The following is a 22,369-nucleotide window of genomic DNA, read 5'->3' as shown; positions in this document are numbered from 1 at the left end:
GACGTCACTCCCGTTTCTCATTGGACGTTGGACATGACTCAGAGTGCGGCCCGCCAATGGCGTTCCCCAAAGTGTCTCAGGACGCAGTGTCTCGTTCCCTCAGGGAACCAGGGTTACATACGTAACCTGAGACGATTTCCCTCCGGTTTGGCCTCTCATTTACACGAAAACCCCGTTTTTATCACAGGAAACCATTATTTCTAAAAACTCCGGCCAAAGTGGATAAATTAGAAAACGTCGTTTTCACGTTGTAGTGTGGACAGTAAAAACGGAGGCTTTGGAAAACGATGATGCATATTTATAGTCATGTGACGCATATTGTACAAATAGATATCTATGTTTACAGCAGTAATTGTGCCTGTGCTATTTATACACTGCTGCTAAAGAGATTTACCTTGTACACTCCTCAAATTACAGTCCTAAAATGATGACCGAAAATTTACTCACAGTTGCTGTCCTGCAAAACATGAAGACAACTGCTTTTCAGATAAAATATGAATGAGCGCGATATAGACGCGTCAGTGGAAGATGAGATATTTCCGTAAATTATCCCGCCAGAAGAATTGCGTGAAAACTTATTACATCTGTATAATTTTGGAGGCTTTACGCATGCGCAGTAAGGCGAATTTGATGTTTTTCTACGTTTCAGTGTGGATGAGAAACGTTTAGAAAACGCTTGGAAACGCTAGTGTGGACGGAGAGCGTTTTAAAATGAAAACTCCGTTTTCAAATATATCCGGATTAATGTAAACGTAGCCTTAAACACTTTCAGTTGTTAAAAGCACACACCTTTCTCCGTTTGAATCCCAGAGGCAGGAGCGCACCGCAGCCTTATGTCGTCACATCTCCAGATCAAAATAAAAGTCTTGTTTGCTAAAAAATAAAATATAACTTTACATTATACAACACATAATACTGTACCTAGTACGTAGGATGAATTGAAGGGATGAACTGCAGATCTGTCAAAAGTCCAAAGCTATTGATACTAATCATCTAATTTTATATCCAATACATCATAACATTGGTGATATTCTCAACCAAGAATTCCAGTATCTCGGTTTTCAAATTAAAGGACTGGAAAAACTTACGATTTTTTTTTTAATTAAATTTGAGTTTGCAGAGAGATTGAACTATTATTAAATAAAATTGAAAAAATTCAAGATTTATGACTGTAAAGGATTATATTATATTAAGGATTACATTATTATGTAAAGGATTAACTATAACCCTGTGCTAAAGTGAGATTATAACAGTTATCTATCACATGAGTAATATCTCTGACTGAAAAATATGTATTACATTTCATATTGCAGTGTTAAACACAACATATGGGCTAACAACAGTAGGCTACTTCATCTCAGATCAGAAATGATCATTCTATCAATTGAAAGTAAAAAAATAAATACAAATTGTCCATATTTATATTTTGCTATAGTTTTACATTTTTATGTTTGTATAAAACCCAATTATACTAACATTATGGAAACAGCATCCATTTATTTCTTACATTCCTGCTTCTCCTCTGCACTAGCTGTGTTGCTTACAAAGTAATAAAATTTGTATTAACTTTGTTTGAAGTTGACAGTACCCTTTTCCACCCAGTATTAGGGCAATTCAAGTCATTTTTGGATTAATATTACAAGAATGATTTGTATGTTTTTTTCCAAGTAAGCAGTTTCAAAGCATTTATACAGTATGGAGCCCCTAACGTCCCCTGTAGAAGAAAAATAATTAATCCATGGGTACGGTTTTGCAATTCGTTCCCTCAGTTTATAAACCGTACTCATGAATTCATAAATGTTCCCCAGGGCCGTGCAGTGACCTTTAAAGGGGCAGGTGCTCAAAGTATAAAAAGGGCACCTGGAACTAGCCATTAAAGAGCCCCTCGGGTCCATCACCTCATTGTAGGCATCCAGTTACTTACGTAATAAGTAACAATGTCATTAATAAGACCAATAATGCATTATTCGAAGGGCTCAAACAACAGAATTAGTTATATTTTTATCACATTAAAGGGATAGTTCACCCCAAAATGAAAATTTGATTTTTATCTGCTTACCCCCAATGCATCCAAGAAGTAGGTTACTTTGTTTCCTCAGAAAAACACAAACGAAGATTTTTAACGAAAACCGGTGCAGTCTGCCAGCCTTATCATGGACGTGGATGGGCACCAGACCTTTAAAAGTAAACAAAAACATGCACAGACAAATCCAAATTACACCCTGTGACTCGTGATGATACATTGATGTCCTAAGACACGAAACGATCGGTTTTTGTGAGAAACTGAACAGTATTTATATCATTTTTTACCTTTGATCCACAGCCACGTCCATCTGTCATGAGCACAAGTTTGGCATCAGTCACGTCACATGAGCACGCGCTTCTGGCGTAGAATACGCAAATGCCAGAAGCGATCTGTCGCATGAATACGACTCTCTATTGTTTACACAGTGCACAGAGATTGTGTGTATAGCGGCTATTCAAAATGGTAATTACTTGCGCGTATCCTGATTGTTTAAACCGATTTAAAGCTAAAAGATTACATTAGTTTGCCCAAACTCATCCGGGACTTTTCACTGATTTCCCCTTACTGCTTTTGCGTATTCTACGACAGAGCGCGTGCTCATGTGACGTGACTAATGCCAAACTCGTGCACATCACTGATGGACGTGGCTGTGTATCAAAGGTAAAAAATGATATAAATACTGTTCAGTTTCTCACAAAAATTTATCGTTTCGTGTCTTAGGACATCAATGTATCATCACGAGCCACAGGGTGTAATTTGGATTTGTCTGTGCATGTTTTTGTTTACTTTTAAAGGTTTGGTGCCCATCCACGCACATGATAAGGCTGGCAGACTGCACCGGTTTTCGTTAAAAATCTTCGTTTGTGTTTTTCTGAGGAAACAAAGTAACCTACATCTTGGATGCATTGGGGGTAAGCAGATAAACATCACATTTTCACCATTAAAAGGGATAAATCGAGTTTATAATTTATTATATTTTTTCTTAATTGTTTAGATTTTTAGAAAGCATTTTAACATCTTTCACATTTACAACTCTATGTGTTTGCTGCATAAACACGTAGGTCGATTATTGCAATAATTTGACCATAAAGAACTGAAAAAATGTGGAAATAAAATTCATTTTCTGTCCCTTTCCGTCCCCAACTGTAAGATCTCCTAAATTATAATTAAGTCTTTTCTTATACTATTTAACATACATAAAACTTTTTATGGCCTTTAATTTGATACAACCGAATTGAGAAGTTTTTAAGGACCTGCAGGAGCCCTCTCCTTTAAGATCGCCCGTCGGGCAGTCCAGTTAACTATTTTGGTAGCCCGACTGAAAAACACTGTAGCCCCGGGGCTTCGGGCAAGCGATTTTGCGAGGCCTGCATGACATACACAAAAAAGACCAGACCCAAGATGTCCATTACATCCTTTTCTCCCCCAAAATGCAAGAATGATTCACGAAGTGAAAATGCACTTTTGTTTACATGACATTAACATTATTGGCAGCTATTTCAGAGCAGACCACACACGCACAAGCTATAAAAAAGTAAATACTTGTGCATAATCTCTTTTCTTCACATCATTCTTATAATAATAAGTAACATTAAAGCAGCCACGAACGTGTCTATCCTTGGCGTTATAAACATGATCGGATCGTCCTGAACCTCCGGGTGGCGTCGTCATGTGAAAGGTCATCATCAGGGTCATTCTATTTACAGCTAAAACATTATTTTACTAATTGTTCGATTGGGCAGGCTGTCGCAAATTCGTTATTTTTATACGTTTTTTTTATTTTTAATATTATCACAAAAAAAAAAAACATTTTAACAAAAGGGCACTTTGACCACTAGGGGCCAAAAGGGCAGGTGCTCAAGCACCCTCGTGACACTTGTTTTCACAATAACTGTATGTGTGTGTGTGTGTGTGGGTCACCATACTTGGCCACACGTAACGTCCTTCACTTTTCTTTTCTGTATTGGGCTGACCAACAGAAGGTTTTGGTGACTACAAAGACAGGCAGAAATGAAGGAGATAAAGCAGTGTGTAACAGTTGACTTCTCTGTTAATAATAGAAATACTCATTGCATTTTATCAGCTTTTAATAATGTAATGATAAAAATCATTTTGTTTTAAGATTTTATTAATGACCCTAATACTCCATTTTTCTTTAGAAGGTAGAACTTGTGGGTTTAAAAGCACTTTGTTTTCTTGTCTTTTCGGTCACATGCTCTTCTTGGCAAATTTTTCTTCAAGGTCCTCCAAACTTTATTTTTCCACATTGAAACGGTTCTGTATCATTCTGTCTGGAAGGTTGTGTTGCAGGATGTGCTTCCTGTACCTGCCTTGTAATGATGCATACATTCTTTGAATGACTGTTTCAGATGATGCACTTTTTTTAATAGGATTTTGTCTTTTTTTAGAACCAGTTTTAAGAAATCAATTTGTGTCATATGTTTTCTGTAGGTCATTGTCATGTCTAACAGACTCCCTGTTATTGTATTACTTCAAATTTCAAGGAATTATCCCTGATCAGAGTGGAAAAATTGGCCTGGACTACTTCATCAGAATATCCAGTATCCCTGAACAATGATATTTGTTGTTGCCCATTTCAGTTTCCTTATCAGGATTTTCAATGGACATGACAGCCTAAAATACACCTGAAAAGTCTAATAAATGGTAAATGGTGACCTGGCCAATGCTGTGTTAGCCTCTGGAGGATGTAGTTGTCCACTGTCTGCTTCTTATCTAGTGTTTCTTCTGCAATTTTTAATCCACAAATGTGGCTATAAATGTCTTTATTTACACACAGTGTGTTTGCTTTGGTGTGAAAGCCATGGCACATTCACTTGAAAAATTTGTCCTCAAAAAGGTTGAGCCACAAAAATAAATAACTAACACAGACACAGAAACACTCCCAGCAGACATCTGTGGATATATTTTATTGTCTGGGTGGGGGAGTGTGCGTGTTTGTGTTGATGGTTGGGATTTAGTGGGTGATATGATTGAGCTTGATGTTTGAGATTCACTGGGTTGTAGTGTAGATGTTTGAGGGGCTGATGTGGATGAAGTGATGGATGTAGATTGTGTAGTTGGCCAAAAAAATCTAGCACAGAGATCTTCATGTGTTGCTTGTGTAACAGTGAACTTGGGAAGCAAACAGTGGCATATTGAGTAATTTGTGCTGTTGTGGGCAGATGTGGTGAATATGTATTGTTTTTTCGATGTTGTCTGCTGTGAGGTTCTTGGGAGGTGCTGTGATCTATAGGAGACGTGGCACTTCATGTGGACTTACAACTGTACAGTATACACATTGTTATTGCTTATGTAAATTATGAATATGTATTGCCAAATGACCAGGTTGCAAAAACATCATAAAAATACAGAACAAAAAAAAAAAAGCATAGTGGTTTAATAATAAAAAAGCCTGTTCTTTATGATAAACATAGTATAATGTTTTTTTTTTTAATTCAATGGACAGTTGTGACATTTTGGTTTATTTGGCTCCATATAAAGAGGGATAAGGTCTTCACAAGAAAGTGTTTGAAGAAGTGTTGAGTGTGTTATGTGCTTCTGGTAAAGTATCACTGTTTATGTACTTTTTTGTATGTTTGGGAAATTAAGGAGATGGGTCTGCAAAACCAACTCAATCCCCAGGAAGCAAAACAATTCGGATGTGAAAGAGGAAGAGCAGCTAAAGCCATTATTTTATATATGTATGTATTCATTTTTTTCCTTTACAAAATCATGCTTATTTATTTCTTCCGGGTAAAAAGTATAAGCACACATATTATAGTACATCATTGTTTTTTATTTTAACACAGTTATGCTATAGATGGTTCATTTCATCATTGCTATTGTTTCACTGTCGATACTGTGGTAAAACCATGTGAACCATTTCCACCAGATGTAGCCATCAAGCCAAATATTGAATTCATACAAAGAAATCAAAACATTTAAGTATACAAGTTGAGGCATAATAAATAAAGTGAAATGACACAGGGAATAAGTATTGAACACACTTTATTTAATACTTTGTAGAAAAGCCTTTGTTGGTGATTACAGCTTCTAGACGCCTCTTGTATGGAAAGACCAGTCATCTGCATTGGTCAGGAGTGATTCTGGCCCATTCTTCCACACAAACGCTCTTTAAATCTTGAAGGTTCCTTAGGCCTCTTTTATGAACTTTGATCTTCAGTTCTCTCCATAGATTTAGGTCAGGTGATTGACTTGGCCATTCAAGCAACTTGATTTTTTTTCTTTGAAACCACTTCATTGTTTCCTTGGCCTTGTGTTTGGGATCATTGTCTTGCTGAAATGTCCATCCTCTTTCCATTTTCAGCTTTCTGTTAGATGGCAGCAGATTTTTATCCAGAATGTCCCGGTACATTTCTCCATTCATTCTGCCTTCAATAATATGAAGTCTGAAAAGCAGCCCCAAACTTAACTGTGGTATGGTGTTCTTGGGGTGGTGGGCCATGCCATTTCTTCTCCAAACATGGTGTGTAGAATGACAGCCAAAAAGTTAAATTTATAACTGAGCCTCAACATGCTTTTTGTTCAGCAATGGAGTCTTGTGTGGTGAGTGTGCATGGATGCCATGGTGGTTCAGTGTATTGCTTATAGTTTTCTTTGAAACAACAGTACCTGCAAGATCTTCCTGAAGTTCTACCCGAGTAGTTTTTGGCTCTTATGAGAACTCTCCTGATTATTCTTTGGACTCCTCGTACAGGGATCTTACGTGGAGCACCTGATCGTGGTCGGTTTATGGTGAACTGATGCTCTTTCCATTTCCGGATAATGGCCCCCAAAGTGCTCACAGGAACATTCAACCTTCTGGAAATGCATCTATAACCATTCCCATCAAAATGCTTTTCAAGGATAAGATTACGAAGATCTTGAGAGAGTTCTTTGCTTTTACCCATCATTAAGTCTTTCCTGTGTGCCTTCTTGGTAATGAGAAGCATGTATAGGCCATCAATTAGGACTAAAGCAGCTGATATCAATTAGTAGTGATAGGGGGCAGGGTTTCTCTCTCAATACTGACAGATTTCAGGTGATCTCCCGGCTTTCTGTCATTTTGCACCTTGTTATCTTCATGTGTTAAATACTTATTCCCGGTGTCATTTCAATTGATTTATTATGACTCAACTTGTATTCTTAAAGGGATAGTTCGAGCATTTAAGACATGAAGTTGTATGCAATCCTTATTAGCAGTATAGTGTATACACACTGACCCACACTGCGTTCACCTCCCTGGTCAGAGTTCTGGCCGCTGGAAGTTTTTCAAGAAAGTAGTCACGGTTAGTTTACGGGGCCTCAAAACTGTGCGTTTTTACGTGAAAAAAATATATGCGTTTCAAAGCTTGATTAATTTACATCACAAAAAACACTCCTGACAAAAATCATACCTCAGTTTTAATCGGCACTATTTTCTTTCCGTTTCCATCAATCCGCGCTGCTGTCAGTTCGCACGTTCCGATCAGCTGTTCCATTACACACTCGAATGACAACGACGTAAAAAGTAGAAAATTAACAATGGTGCGAACTTGTAAATTCGCAGGTTGTGACCACAAGAATGTGCAGGGATCGCCGTTCAGATTCCATCGTTTTCCTGTTTCTGATATGAGACAGCTTTGGCTGGTTGCCATCGGTTACTCTGCGGGAGCTAAAATATCCAGTATCAAGGATTTTCGTATGTCCGCTCACTTCAGCGAAGGCGATTACATCCCCAACCAAGGAGGAAAAATCAAAAAAACGGATTTTAAAGAGTTCTGCTGTACCAGTACCACGGGTAAGCTCTATTTACTAACTTTATGTCGCATACGACAGGTTTATTTTGAAGCTAACGTCGGTTTTTAGGCTAACGTTACACTGAGAATATTCTAACCGGGGCAGTGATAGCATCGACAATAATCGACTGTCTATGTGGTGAGAAAATCGGCAAATGTCATAACAAATGAATTAAATTGAATCTATATAACACAACAAAATATGATGCTTTGCTATATTTGTTATTGTCTGTAACTATGCGGAACGTGTGTCGGTATCATCGTGTTTATAAGTGTGCTTGAAGTCACATACATACAGGTAGGTCTAAACCAGGTATCTCCAACTCCGTGCATCGTGAGCTACATACCTGCAGCTCGATGTTTTCCTATGACAGGACACCTTTCTCAAATGAGACATTCTGTACAAGCCTGCTAGGTGTGTTGCATCAGAGAAAAACTAAAACCAGCAAGACAGTAGCTCACGAGTACTGGAGATCCCATGTCTAAACTGTACAGTAAACAATCTGATGTTTAGACTCCTGTGGAAATCACGTGAAACGAGGTCTAATATAAAAATATATATATCGTCTGTTGTTCCGTCTGACATTGTGCTAAAATTGGTTTTATCATCAGAAGTTTCGTAGTCAGACATGTTGTCAGCGAGTCCCGCTATCAACAGCTGATCGGAACGTGCGAACTGACAGCAGCGCGGATTGATGGAAACGGAAAGAATATAGTGCCGATTAAAACTGAGGTATGATTTTTGTCAGGAGTGTTTTTTGTGATGTAAATTAATCAAGCTTTGAAACGCATATAGTTTTTTCACGTAAAAACGCACAGTTTTGAGGCCCCAGAAACTAACCGTGACTACTTTATTGAAAAACTTCCAGCGGCCAGAACTCTGACCAGGGAGGTGAACGCAGTGTGGGTCAGTGTGTATACACTATAGTGCTGATAAGGATTGCATACAACTTCATGTCTTAAATGCTCGAACTATCCCTTTAAATATTCTGATTTCTTTGTATGATTTCAATATCTGGCTTGATGGCTACATCTGGTGGAAATGTTGTGTCAATTGCCCACTTAGAAATACCCTTACTGATAAAAATGCTGACGTGTCAAATACTTATTTTCCTAGCTAGAAATTCCAGATTTTCAAATAAACGTATCTCTGCCAAATATTGTCCTATCCTAACAAACCATACATCAGTAGAAAGCTTATTTATTGAGCTTTTATATATTGTATACATCTAAGTTTTGTAAAATGTAACCTTATGTCTGGTTTTGTGGTCCAGGGTCATATATATATGTATATATGTGTGTGTGTGTGTGTGTGTGTGTGTGTGTGTGTGTGTGGCTGTGGTCATCGTAATAGCCATCATAATTATTTTCTACACTTTCTTGCAAGATACTTTTCTTTTCCCAAGTGAGTCAGTCCGCGTCAGTCGTACTCTTTAACCAATAAAATGTGACCTCGCCTTTTCAAACAATCATAACCCGCCAGGAGCGCAGCCTAAATCCTGAGCAAGTTTACGACTTGTTGATATTACAGCAAGTGCAAGATGCCGTCAAAGAACAAATCAATCCAAGATCAGGACAAATCCACAACAATCAAATCCAGCTAACTGAGTTACCGACGTACGAAGAATGGACCCCGGAACTGTCCGTTCGACATTTTGTTTGAAACTCTGTCCTTGCTAAGGGGATCTAATTAGGCTTCTCTTTATTGTGAATTTTCATGTGCCTGTCAAGGCTTCCTTTTTGACTGAAACTGTTTCCACACTGTTTGCATGTGTAAGGCTTCTCTCCAGTGTGAACTCTCATGTGAATGTTAAGATATCTTTTTTGACTGAAACTCTTTCCACACTGTTGGCATGTGTAAGGCTTCTCTCCAGTGTGAAATCTCATGTGTCTGTTAAGTTTTACTTTTTCAGTGAAACTCCTTCTACACTGTTTGCATGTGTAAGGCTTCTCTCCAGTGTGAACTCTCATGTGTCTGTTAAGGTTTCCTTTATCACTGAAACTCTGACCACACTGTTTGCATGTGTAAGGCTTCTCTCCAGTGTGAACTCTCATGTGCATGTTAAGGTTTCCTTTATCAGTGAAACTCTTTCCACACTGTTTGCATGTGTAAGGCTTCTCTCCAGTGTGAACTCTCATGTGTCTGTTAAGGTTTTCTTTTTCAGTGAAACTCTTCCCACACTGTTTGCATGGGTAAGGCTTCTCTCCAGTGTGAACTCTCATGTGTCTGTTAAGGTTTTCTTTTTCATTGAAACTCTTTCCACACTGTTTGCATGTGTAAGGCTTCTCTCCAGTGTGAAATCTCATGTGTCTGTTAAGGTTTCCTTTTTCAGTGAAACTGTTTCCACACTGTTTGCATGTGTAAGGCTTCTCTCCAGTGTGAAATCTCATGTGTCTGTTAAGGTTTCCTTTATCAGTGAAACTCTTTCCGCACTGATTGCACGTGTAAGGCTTCTCTCCAGTGTGAACTCTCATGTGTCTGTTAAGGTTTTCTTTTTCAGTGAAACTCTTTCCACACTGTTTGCATGTGTAGGGCTTCTCTCCAGTGTGAACTCTCATATGAATGTTAAGGCATTCTTTATGAGTAAAACTCTTTCCACACTGTTTGCATGTGTAAGGCTTCTCTCCAGTGTGAATTCTCATGTGACTTTTAAGTTGTGCTTGTTGTTTGAAACTCTTTCCACACTGACAGCAAGTGAAAATACCCATAGTTCCTGTCTGTAGAGCAGTCTTTTCAGACTCTAAAGAACAAAAAGATTTTTCTCCAGATACAAAATTATGAAGATTCTCAAACTGATCTTTCTCTTCAGTTTCATTCAGAACTTCCCTTTCCTCTTTCAGCGCTGTTAGGTCTAAGGTGGAAAAAAAAAAGAGACAAAAGTTAACCCCAGTTTAATGGCACAAAGCAATTAACATCAAAACATGTACATATGTAATGTATGTATGCTAGATCCTATACCAGGGTGTCCAAACCTGATCCTGGTCAGCCGGTACCCTAAAGAGATTAAGTTGGCTGTTATACAATTAAAGGATAACTATTGCCAAAATGCAACCTGGGCTGTTTTTTTTTTTCAAACTTTTTTAAGACAAACTTATATCTAAAAGCATAATTACGACAAACGAGCCGTTTTTGAGATTGACCGTGATTTTGTTTTGTGGTCAGTGGCCGGTGAATGAGAGAACGTCTCAGGTTACGTATGTAACCCTAGTTCCCTGAGAATAGGGAACGAGACACTGCGTCCTCTAGAGGGCGCTTTTGGGGAACGCTGCAGCGTGCCTCGAGTCTGAAGAATGCATAGAAAAACTACATGAAATGGCCGGCGCCAGCGTATGACGTCACCGCGGCGCGTCAGTCGCTGCCGTTGCGTCACTACCGGGCGACCATAACATAAAAGAGGCGCCCGTGCAACACAATACATCTTCAAAGTCTGAAGCTTTACCGTCCGAAGCATGGCGAGGAAGCCTAGAGGACGCAGTGTCTCGTTCCCTATTCTCAGGGAACTAGGGTTACATACGTAACCTGAGACGTTCCCTTCCGAAGGGAACTCTCACTGCGTCCTCTAGAGGGCGCTTTTGGGGAACGGTATACCAACACTGCCATGCTGAGGGGAGTGCATGCTAAGCCAGCGAGCACTAAGCAACAATTCTGAGAGGAATTGCCCTTACTAGGACGTGGTGACGGCTGTCAAAACGTTACCCCTCCCGGCCAGAGGCCTGACCTGTTACCCACTTACAGACTGGGTAGAACCCAGGGCACAGCTCAGGCTTGGAATTATAGTAATTCCTTCTGAGGGAAACGGCTAAGCTTCGAAGGAAACTTAGACTTGTCAGAACCAGAAACTACCGCAACATAGGGCCTAGTTCCCTCAGGAACTGGCTCCCATAAGAGGGCAGAAACCTGTCCTGGGTCCGTTCAAAGGGCCACTAGTAGTGGCGCGCCCCAATAGTGGATGGTCAGAAGACATCAGCTAAGATATCAAAGGAGTCGAACCCAGGGAACCGGGGTTGTAAGCCGACTTCAATAGATGGGAACAAGGCAAAGCGTGTGACCCATACCAAAAAGGATTTAAAAGAGGAACTCAAACTTGGTGGGAACCTACCAACACGTGGATTTTATAGAAGTGCCCCAGGTGTGTGTGCACTTACCACACTTGTGGTTTTAACTGGAAGACGCCCAGGCATAGCGTGGGACGCTTACCGACATGATCGGATTTAAGGGGAGTGTTTTCCCAGGGGGTTTCACTATCAGCTCCATGCCGTCTGAAGAGACAGAAAGGGTATGACCCTGATGGTTAGGGGATTGCCACACTAACCCTCCCCTGGACAGAAGCTCGCAAGCTATCTGTCGACAGAGATGAACATGGAGCTGAGACCATCCTGAAATGGTGGACGATAGTAGAGGACAAAAATCCTGACCCTGATCCATAGGGAGGATCGCTTCTCCAGAAGGGGGCACTGCTGTCTTTTAGGGAACCCTTAATGAAAAAAGGGGGGAAGCGTGCACAGCCCGGTCCACGCGACCTGTATGAAGGTCTGGCAATCTCACGAAGGTGGGTTGGTGCTCATAGAAGACCCTTCCCAGAAGGGGAGCTGCACAACCGAACAGGAGCGAATGCTCTCACTGTTACCCTTCATAGAGGGGAGCATACATCCAGAATAACGGCTGGAGAGTAGAAACCTGAAGCATGAAGGTCAAGCTCCTACCCTGGGAAACAGGGAGGAGAACTTGGCCACCAAGGAGTGGTGCTCTTATAAGTAAACCCTGGAAAGGGGGCACGCCAACATCCTTGTAGCAGATTCATAACTCTCAAGGGTCTGTCCCTGGTAGATTCCTACCCTAGGAGGGAGGAAACATTCCGTCCTAGGAAGTTGCTCTGAAGGAAACCCTGAATTAGGGGAGGTCAGGTCCGTTCCAGCAATCCTGCGCACAGGGAGGAACGCGAGCTCTTAACCTTAACAAAACCCATTCCTCAGAAGGGGGAGCACTCAGTCCTGGGAAGTTGCTCTGAAGGAAACCCTGGATTAGGGGAGCTCAGATATGTTCCAGCAATCCTGCGCACAGGGAGGAACGTGAGCTCTTAACCTTAACAAACCCTTCCCTCAGAAAGGGGAGCACTGTTTGCCTTGAAAGTTTCTGGGAAGCTCCGGAATGAATAAGGGCAGCTTCCTAGTTCAGACACTTCGTAAACCTTTCCTCAGAAAGGGAAGTGGAACTAGGCCTGGGGGGCGAGAATCGATCCTAGAGTGACGGCTTTGAAAGATGCTCAAACCCTCTGTAGGGGAGACATTCGTCAGCCTGGGTGTAGATCCTACATGAAGTGCTGCCTCAGCCCTCAGGCTTAGAATGAGGCGACACAAAGTGGCACTCAGATTTACATAAAAACCCCTTCCTCAGAAAGGGGAGCGCACACCAAATGGACCGAGAATCAATACCCCAGCTGGAAAGCATGTCACCAGGTGGAGCTCAAATAAGAACCTTTTCCGCCGAAAAGGGAGCAACCAAACCTGCTCCGGGTTCGCAGCGAGCACTCCGGTCTGCTGCACTCCTATTCAAGTGAACGCCTGTCTCAACAGGTGTAGACACTCAGTTTCCATGGAAACCGTATTTAGGAGAGGACACGAAGCGGATCCTCGCACGCAGGCCGTCTGCAACAGAGTTAAACATACAAGTGCAATCTTAACCATAAATATCTTAAGATGCTTACCTAGGGAGAAAGGAAAATTTCCTTTTGCTCGTTTAACCACTGAAGGGGGAAGCCTGATAGTGCTGGAACAAGTGTTGTGTAGACGGACACCACCATACAACCGTATGAAGGGAGGGGTGCTCCGTCGAGATGTTTCCACCTTTTTCTGAGGGAAAAATACAACACGCAACCTAACCCTGCAGGCAACACGCCTATCCAGCCATAAGGGGGGCGTAACTAGGGAGTTATGCTCCTGTCTCAATAGGGCATAAGTCTACACTAGGCCTGCAAAGGACAGCATAACCATATCAAGGGCAAACCCAAGAAAGACTTAGGGAGCTTACCTTGAAGAGGACAAGGTCCTATGTGTAATGTATGCTGTAAGGGTTGGTTTACCGCACAGCCTGTGGAGTGGAGAGGGCAAAACACTGCCGTAACCTTAATCCATAGGATCAGAGGGGGGCGTCTGCCGTAGACTCGTCGTATTTCTTCTGTGGAGAGAAAAAACATACACAGGCCTGAGACAGTATGAAGTTCCTTCAAAGTAAAAAACGGATCATACTCACCCATTTAAGAGCATCCTGCTTCATAGAAAGAGGCGGGACTCCCCTCAGAGACCGCCTGATTCCAGACCGTCAGTAAACTAGGGTTCTATACAGGTAGAACCACCAAAGAACATCATAGGTCCGGGGAGTGCAGGAAGCTTAAATGGCGACAGGGGAATTAAAATGGCGACCCGACTGGACCGAGGGAAGGAGAGGTTTTATTAGGTATTACTCTGACCCCTGCGAGAATTTTGTCTCGCCTGGATGACTTCCCTTAAATCCTGTCTGCCACCTCTCGATCCGCGTCGCCTCCTAGACCTGCTCGCAGGGGGAGGAGGAGCGCGGGATGCAACACTAGCCTTCTGCACCTGCCTCTGTTCCTCAGAAGGAGGCGGCGCAGGACCCCTGTGGTGTTCGGGCTGAGACCTGGGCCTTCGAGGGATAAAGGACTTGAAGGCAGCTGAGCGCGTCTTCGCTTCTCTGAACTTTTCAACCACCGTCTCGACGGAGGCACCGAAAAGCTCAGATGGCGAAACCGGTGCGTCGAGAAGAAAGCCCTTCTCTTTCCTCCCGACATCAGCCAGGTTCAACCACAGATGTCTCTCCGTAGCCACCATAGCCCCCATGGCCCTGCCCATATGGGTAGCGGCCTGCTTGGTGGCACGGAGAGCGAGATCCGTGGTGCGACGGAGCTCAGCCACCTGGTCAGGGGAAAGACCCTGACCGTTGTCCAGGTCTTTCAGCAGATCGGCTTGGTAGGCTTGGAGCACTGCCATGGTGTGCAGTGCACCCACCGCCTGACCTGCTGCTGCATATGCTCTGCCGTTCAGCCGGGATGTTAATTGCAGGGCCGGAGAAGGCAGAGAGGGAGTCTTGAGAGAGGAGGCCCGCCCTGTGGAGAGATAGCAGGCTAGCGTCTCTTCCACAGGGGGCATCCTCTCATAGCCGTGGTCACGCAATCCCTCGATATTAGCATAGTTCGCCATGGACGAACTATGAATGCGCGCCGAGTACGGCTTTTTCCAACCCTTCTCGATCTCAGTATGAAGATCGGGAAGGAATGGGAGACTCACCGGAGCTGGGTGGTTATGGCCTGAAAGGTACCGCTCGTCGAGGCGACCCCGCGGCGTTATCTTTCTAGCCCGCTTCCACGGCAGGTCGAGCCTGGCCGTGGCGCGGTCCATAACCTCCAGCAGCTCTTCATATGCAGGGCAGGAAGGTAGAGAGGATTCAGCCTCAGCGTCTTCATCCATCTCTAGCACTTCCTGTTCTTCTTGGGTGGAACCCAAAAGAGCACTTGCTCCTGGATCTGACGACATCAGCGATAACGCATCATCATCAGCTAGGAGCCTGTCATCGTCTCCGGCTGGCGAGAGAGAGAGACCCTTCTCAAGTTCGTCAGCCAGTTCCACTTGCGAGCCCCACGAGCTCAGTTTCCTCCGTGCCTCGGCAACGGCAGGACCCGAACCGCGAGGGGCAAGTGAATGCTCATCTTTCCTCAGAAAGAGAGACAGACGAGACCGGAGCTTCTTCATAGGGAAGCGCTCACAATGTACACACAATGCCCCCTCAAGGACATCGCGTGTGTGCTCTTCGCCCAAACAGAATACGCAAAGCTCATGTGTGTCATCAGGTGTCAAATAACGAGGACACGGATGAACACACCGCTTAAACGACTTGCTAGTGCTTGCCATGATAGTAGTTTAAAGAAAGGATTCTTACCGTTTCTTCCAATGCACATCCAAACCGGGAAAGCTGAAGACAGCGAAGATGTATTGTGTTGCACGGGCGCCTCTTTTATGTTATGGTCGCCCGGTAGTGACGCAACGGCAGCGACTGACGCGCCGCGGTGACGTCATACGCTGGCGCCGGCCATTTCATGTAGTTTTTCTATGCATTCTTCAGACTCGAGGCACGCTGCAGCGTTCCCCAAAAGCGCCCTCTAGAGGACGCAGTGAGAGTTCCCTTCGGAAGGGAACTAGGGGCATAGCATTGAGCTAATCAAAATCTATATTTTTACAACACTAAGAAGGCTCGACACACCATGGAACTTTGCTCGAAGTATCGTTTGGGTCTCTACACATGAACTCGAGCATTGAGAACATTGTTTGTGTACACAGAGTTTACTAAAAAGAACGTTTTTGAACAACTCACTTTCACTGTTTGAGTCTCCGCACGCGGCCGTCTTGCCAGTCAAGCGGTATCGATCTACGAATGATCGAGGGGGCTGGCTGCCCGCAGTGTGAACGTCTTCCGCTGCGTTTGCATCTGATTGGTTACAGACTACGTTCAGAGAGTGCTTCGCCAATGGCGTTCCCCATAGCGTTCAACACAGCGTCTCGTTCCCTCAAGGAACCAGGGTTACATACGTAACCTGAGACGTTCCCTGAGATAGAGAACAATGATCCTCTAGGGGGCGCTATGGGGAACAACATTATCTCTATCCTAGGTAGCAGATGATCAAAAGGTATCTGTGATGATGCCTAAGTGTAGTTGGGCCAAGGAGACGGGAGTTTTAAATCAACTCAAAAACGGAAACAACGTCCAGCACGTAACTTATACCATACAGGATTTAAGAAAGTGCCCAGAGACTAGTGTGCACACTTACCATAACATGGACTTGAAAAAGGTGTGCCAGAGAGGTCACACTCGACAGGGTTCCAGATGCTTGTCACATGATGGGAAATACTAGGGTCAACCCTCACTGTGAGGGGAGCAATGCTGCACTCAATCAGCATAGGCAGTTTGCAATTTGCTAATCGACTGACGGTATTGCTATGGAGCTAGACTTGACCATCTTTCTAATAGTGGATATAGAGGAGGACAGGTCCTTAACCTAGAGCAGGGGTTTTCAAACCTGTCCTGGAGCCTCCCCTGCCCTGCACATTTTGCTTGTCTCTCTCATCTAATACACCTGATTCAAATCATCAGCTCATTAGTAGAGACTGCAAGACCTGAATTGGGTGTGCCTAATAAGGGAGACATACAAAATGTGCAGGGCAGGGGAGGCTCCAGGACAGGTTTGAAAACCCCTGACCTAGAGAGACAGGGAGGAACTCCTGACCCGTCAAGAGGTGGCCCTCTAAAGTGACCTTTCCGTAGAAAGGGAGCATGCCATTATCCACAAGGCTTGAGAAGTGGGAACCAACCTGGACATCAGAAAGGACAGGCTCTTAACGCTGAGGGACAGGGAGGAAAACCTGACCCACTAAGAGACGGCTCTCTATGAGGGACCCTTCCCGGAAAGGGGAGCACGCCCTATCCATCAACCTTTCGCTCATATAGCTGCATAAAAACGCCAATATCCCCTGCCCTCAGACTGAAGGGGGTACTTCCAAGGGGATTAGCCTTAACCCTCTGGGGTTCTTCCCCGACCAGTCACACTCAGGGCCCTCACGGTCAAAAGTGACCGGAGCCCTGAAATCATTATTTCCTTTTTTTCAGTAAAATCAATCAAATGTATTTTTGTTCAATAATATTTTTTCTTTTTTTCTGTCGTGTTTTGACAGAATTTTATGATAATAATTAATATTTATGCTACAATTATGATCTATTTTTTGCCATTGAATATAATAGAATTTTTTTTAATATATATAATTTTTATTCTTTTTTAATTAATGCTGTATTTTAGTTTAAAGTAGATACCTGGCCTATAGAAAATAATTTTTTGAAGTCGGATTTGTGCCATCTGGTGGCGTAGTGAGCATAATTACCAGGCAATATCCTATTTTAACCACTAGATGGATGTAATGCTCTCTATAGAAGGATTTGTGAATTCTAGTTGTTTTTGCACATATTTGCCAATGCCTTTTCAGGTTGTGGATTTTATTATATAAAATTAGATTATCAAAGACTATTTTTTTATTATTTGCCAAGTTTTTTGTTTGTTTGATTGGTTTAACTGGTAATTTGAAGTGCCAGTTTTACTTTATAATACAGTCAAACCAGAACATTGCATTAGAAAGAGAAACAATGGAAAGCATTTTGTTACCCATTGTTTTAATTCTAACTGAATAAAAATGCCGTTCTTTCAGTCATACCATTTTTTTTTTTATTTTGTAACCTTTTTATAATGAACATTTTGATTTAAATAATTTTTTGTAAAATTCAATAAACAATAACTCTTATTTAGCACAGGAATTATGAACAGCAACAGCATGGGCAACAAAATAACAGCAAAAGTATAATTATCAAACATTAAATGGAAAATAGAGAAATAAAAATATTTTAAATATCATCCTAACCCTATTTACATTTTATGTGCATTCTTTTTTTACATATTCAATGAACAGTAACTCTTATTCAAAAGGCAACAGCAATTATGAACATAAATCTAAAATAACAGAAAAGTATAACAATTGTCAAATAGTAAATAAAAAAATAGAGGAAAAAAAAGTTTGTTTTAAATATCATTCTAACTATAATTACATATTATTTACATACTAATTGTGATTACAGATCAGGTTGTGACAAATCACAACAGAGTGTCTCCATATAGCACTTTGAGCAAATGATGCTTGTTTTGAAATCTTTTTTCCGTGTGTGTGTGTGTGTGTGTGTGTGTGTGTGTGTGTGTGTGTGTGTGTGTGTGTGTGACATGGTGTGTGACTTTTGGATTTTGGATCCAATGTCTCCCTTTTATTTGATTCATAGTCTCACATTCCTCTGTTACAGTCTCACTAATCTCATATTTCCCTGTGTGTGTGTGTGTGTGTGTGTGTGTGTGTGTGTCTATTTTGGAACTCTGATGGCTTACAGTCTCATGCTTTCATTGCTGTGTGCTTTATTTCTTACATTGATTGCCTCTATTTCACACATTTCCCAAAATTAGCTTTTGAAATGACACACATTCATTTGTGTGTGCGTGTGTTTTTGTGTGTATAAGTGTGTGTGTGTGTGTGTGTGTGTGAGTGTATTGTAGTGTTTTGCACTCTTGATGTTTTAGAGAGTCACCCCTTCACAGTTGTGTGCTTTTTTTCTGGATTGTGGCTGATTTGTAGATTGTATGCACAAAAAAACTCTGTATTTTCATATTTTTGCCAATTTCCCATTCATTTCCTATGGCCGGTCATTTTGACCCGAAGACCCCGAGTGTGACTATTTTTTTTACGACCACTTAGACTTTTCCAATCCTGTCCCCAATTTTTTTGTGTGTTCATATACCAAGTACCATAAAAGTCACCAGGTTTCATACCATTCCGATGAAGCTACGATTTTTAAAATTTTTTTATTTAAAAAATTCCGGTCAAAAGTGACCGAAGAACCCCAGAGGGTTAACCAACCCTAAGTGGACTATGCTTCTGCCTAAACAGAAACACAGGCTCTGCTCTGGCCAGATCCACAGAATCTGCAAGAGCAAGAAGTCTGAGAAACTGGTACTCGCTGAAGACTTACCCTGAAAGACATAAGCTTAGCACAGTAAACAGGTCCCAAATAACAGCTAATAGCTAGACAATAGCTAAGTATATGGATCATACTCACTTAAATGGTGTGAGGTCAGGGTATTCCCTCAAGAGCTAAATACAATCTGCCCATGCGACAGATTCTGCCAGGAATCAAGCAAAAACAGAGCCGCTGCATCAGGAATGCATTGTTAATACCGTGAAAGTATTAACAAACAGTAAAGACTCACCTCCCTCCTTTGCGAATACATCAGGATGAGCACATTAATTCCCTCGAGAGCCGAAAACGCTGCTACTCACCACACACACATACCCTGCAAGCTCGTGAAAACAGCTATGAGTAGCGTGCCTCTCGCAAGAAATAAGCGATGAACGCAATGATTGCATTTCACTCCCTCAAGAGCTGATTTTTCTTACTCCTCACCACACACAGCTCGAGCCATATAAAAGCTGCGGGTATCAGAGCGTGCCTTTTTCACAAGAAACAAGCAATGAATGCAACAATTGCATTTCACTCCCTCAAGAGCTGATTTTGCTTACTCCTCACCACATACACAGCTCGAGCCATATAAAAGCTGCGGGTATCAGAGTGTGCCTTTTTCACAAGAAACAAGGAATGAATGCAATGATCACAAACTCAATTCTCTGCACAACAAACTCCCTCGGGAGCTGAAAACGTTGACTCTTCACCACACACGTCACAGCAGTCATTATTTCAAAACCTCAGGTGAGAGAACATGCCCTCAGACAAAAAGTGAGTGAATATGAAAGAAAAGGATGTTGTGTTCTATCGGTGCCCCTTTGTACTGGGCCGGTGGTGACGAGTTGTGCCGGAAGTGACATCATAAGCTGTCGCCGGCCATTGTCGTTTTTGTATGTATTCTTCAGACACGAGTCACACTGATGGCGTTCCCCATAGGACCCCCTAGAGGATGCTGTTACTTAAAGGTGCCATAGAATTGAAAATAAATTTACCTTGGCATAGTTAAATAATAACAGTTCAGAACATGGACCTGACATACCATAAGTCTCAAACACCATCGTTTCCTCCTTCTTATATAAATCTAGTTTTTGCAAAAGACCACCGAAAAATAGGTCAATTCCAACTTAACACTGACTGTTACGAAACTTTCCCGGGATCGTTAATAGTTACACCTCCAACATTTGCATCGCCCAATCATCACTAACGTCAGCACATCAGTAAAACAAGGCAAGCCACTGAAGGGACACGGTTAGCTTAATGCTAACGGTAGCCCGTTACATTGCAATACATAGGAGAAACAGAGAGATGACTGTGCTGATGATGGTGAATGATGGAGAAATAACTGCGCTGATGATGTTGAATGATTTACAGATCTTGAGAATCACTGACAAGCAAATCCAGGGTTGTAAATGGACCTGTAAAACCATTACTGGACATTCTTTGCCCTTTCCTATGCCATATACCTACTATAGATATCAGAGAAACAATTTAAAATGTTCTCTCAATGCATTCTATGGCACCTTTAATAAAAAGACAATCATTCAGTGCTTGTTCATGTTTTTGTTACATGATGTAGCAGTGTCTGACTAGAGGCGTTGACTGATGACATTATTTAAAAAAAAATAATAATAATAATAACTCACACAACATGTTTCTGTATTGAAGAGAGTTTCTTAAATCAGTCTCAATGTACAGTCTGTTTTTAAAATTTTAAAACAAAAAGGTTATTTCAATTGTATGTGGATTCATTAAGATGTAGCTTTAGTGTCCACTGGCTGTTTTATTTACTTATCAAATGTGACCCTGGGCCACAAAACCAGTCTTAAGTCGCTGGGGTATATTTGTAACAATAGCCAAACATACATTGTATGCGTCAAAATTATAGATTTTTCTTTTATGCCAAAAATCATTAGGAAATTAATATAAGATCATGTTCCATGAAGATTTTTTGTAAAATTCCTACTATAAATATATCAAAATGTAATTTTTGATTAGTAATATGCATTGTTGAGAACTTAATTTGGACAACTTTAAAGGTGATTTTCTCAGTATTTAAATTTTTTTGCACCCTAAAATTCCTGATTTTGAAATAGATTTAATGTTACTAATTCCATTTTATTGTTACAAATTAAATGCATGATCTCATAATAACAAATGGCCAGTGTGAAAACAGAATATTCTCAGCTGCACTTGAATGCAGTGTTAGTATTTGTCATGTGATCTCAACGCTTTTGTTGAATGTCTCAATATTTCTACACCTGTGTGACATTATTTCAAAAATATTAATTTCAGTTTTGAGAATGAAAACCAACCTGTTTGTTCCTCAGTATCTTCATGTTTGCATCTGAATGTTTCTTTGATCTCCATGTCTTCACTCTCCTCTTTAATAAACCCCATCTTTGTTTGTTCCTCATTATCTTCTTGTTTGACTCTGAATGTTTCTTCAATCTTCATGTCTTCACTCTCCTCTTTAATAAACACCATTTTTGTTTGTTCCTCAGTATCTTCATGTTTGACTCTGAATATTTCTTCAATCTTCATGTCTTCACTCTCCTCTTTAATAATTACCATCTTTAGTGTGTCATGTGAATCTCAGTTGCACCTCCAGTTTTTCTGTGTTTGAACACTTTGTCCTGTTTAAGATGCAAACAATTAACAGAAAGAAAATCAATGCAAAGTAAATCTCTGTGTGCTTCTCAATCAGAGCTATTTCACTGAAAGGTGTGTGTGCGAGTGAGAGTTAATGGCCTGATTATTGCTCAACACTGAAATTTAACCAATAAATAATAACTGAACACATAAAATAAAAGAAATTACACACAGTTTCCATTTAGTTTTAATTAAGATTAAGTATTTAGGGATTAAATTGAGTTTAATATATTACATTCAGACATAGAAAACTGCTATTGTTTGTGAAAGATCATAAGACAGGCTTGCTTCTGTTGCTCTCGT

At 41.4% G+C, this 22,369-nt stretch overlaps 1 protein-coding gene across 1 annotated transcript; it reads right to left on the bottom strand.

Annotated features, from left to right (window-relative positions):
• Nucleotides 1–9,489: 9,489 nt before the first annotated feature.
• Nucleotides 9,490–21,988, bottom strand: LOC141326030 (uncharacterized). Its single transcript, XM_073834738.1, has 3 exons — nt 21,815–21,988; nt 10,597–10,653; nt 9,490–10,404 (listed from the first exon to the last, which is right to left on the bottom strand). The coding sequence occupies exons 1-3, from the start codon at nt 21,986–21,988 to the stop codon at nt 9,490–9,492; spliced, it is 1,146 nt and encodes a 381-aa protein (XP_073690839.1).
• Between the last annotated feature and the right edge of the window lie 381 nt (nt 21,989–22,369).

Source organism: Garra rufa, chromosome 2 (genome assembly GCF_049309525.1).
Source record: "Garra rufa chromosome 2, GarRuf1.0, whole genome shotgun sequence".
NCBI classification, from domain to species: Eukaryota; Metazoa; Chordata; class Actinopteri; order Cypriniformes; family Cyprinidae; genus Garra; species Garra rufa.
The sequence above is the reverse complement of the archived record's forward strand: the minus strand, read 5'-3'. Positions and strand labels throughout refer to the sequence as shown.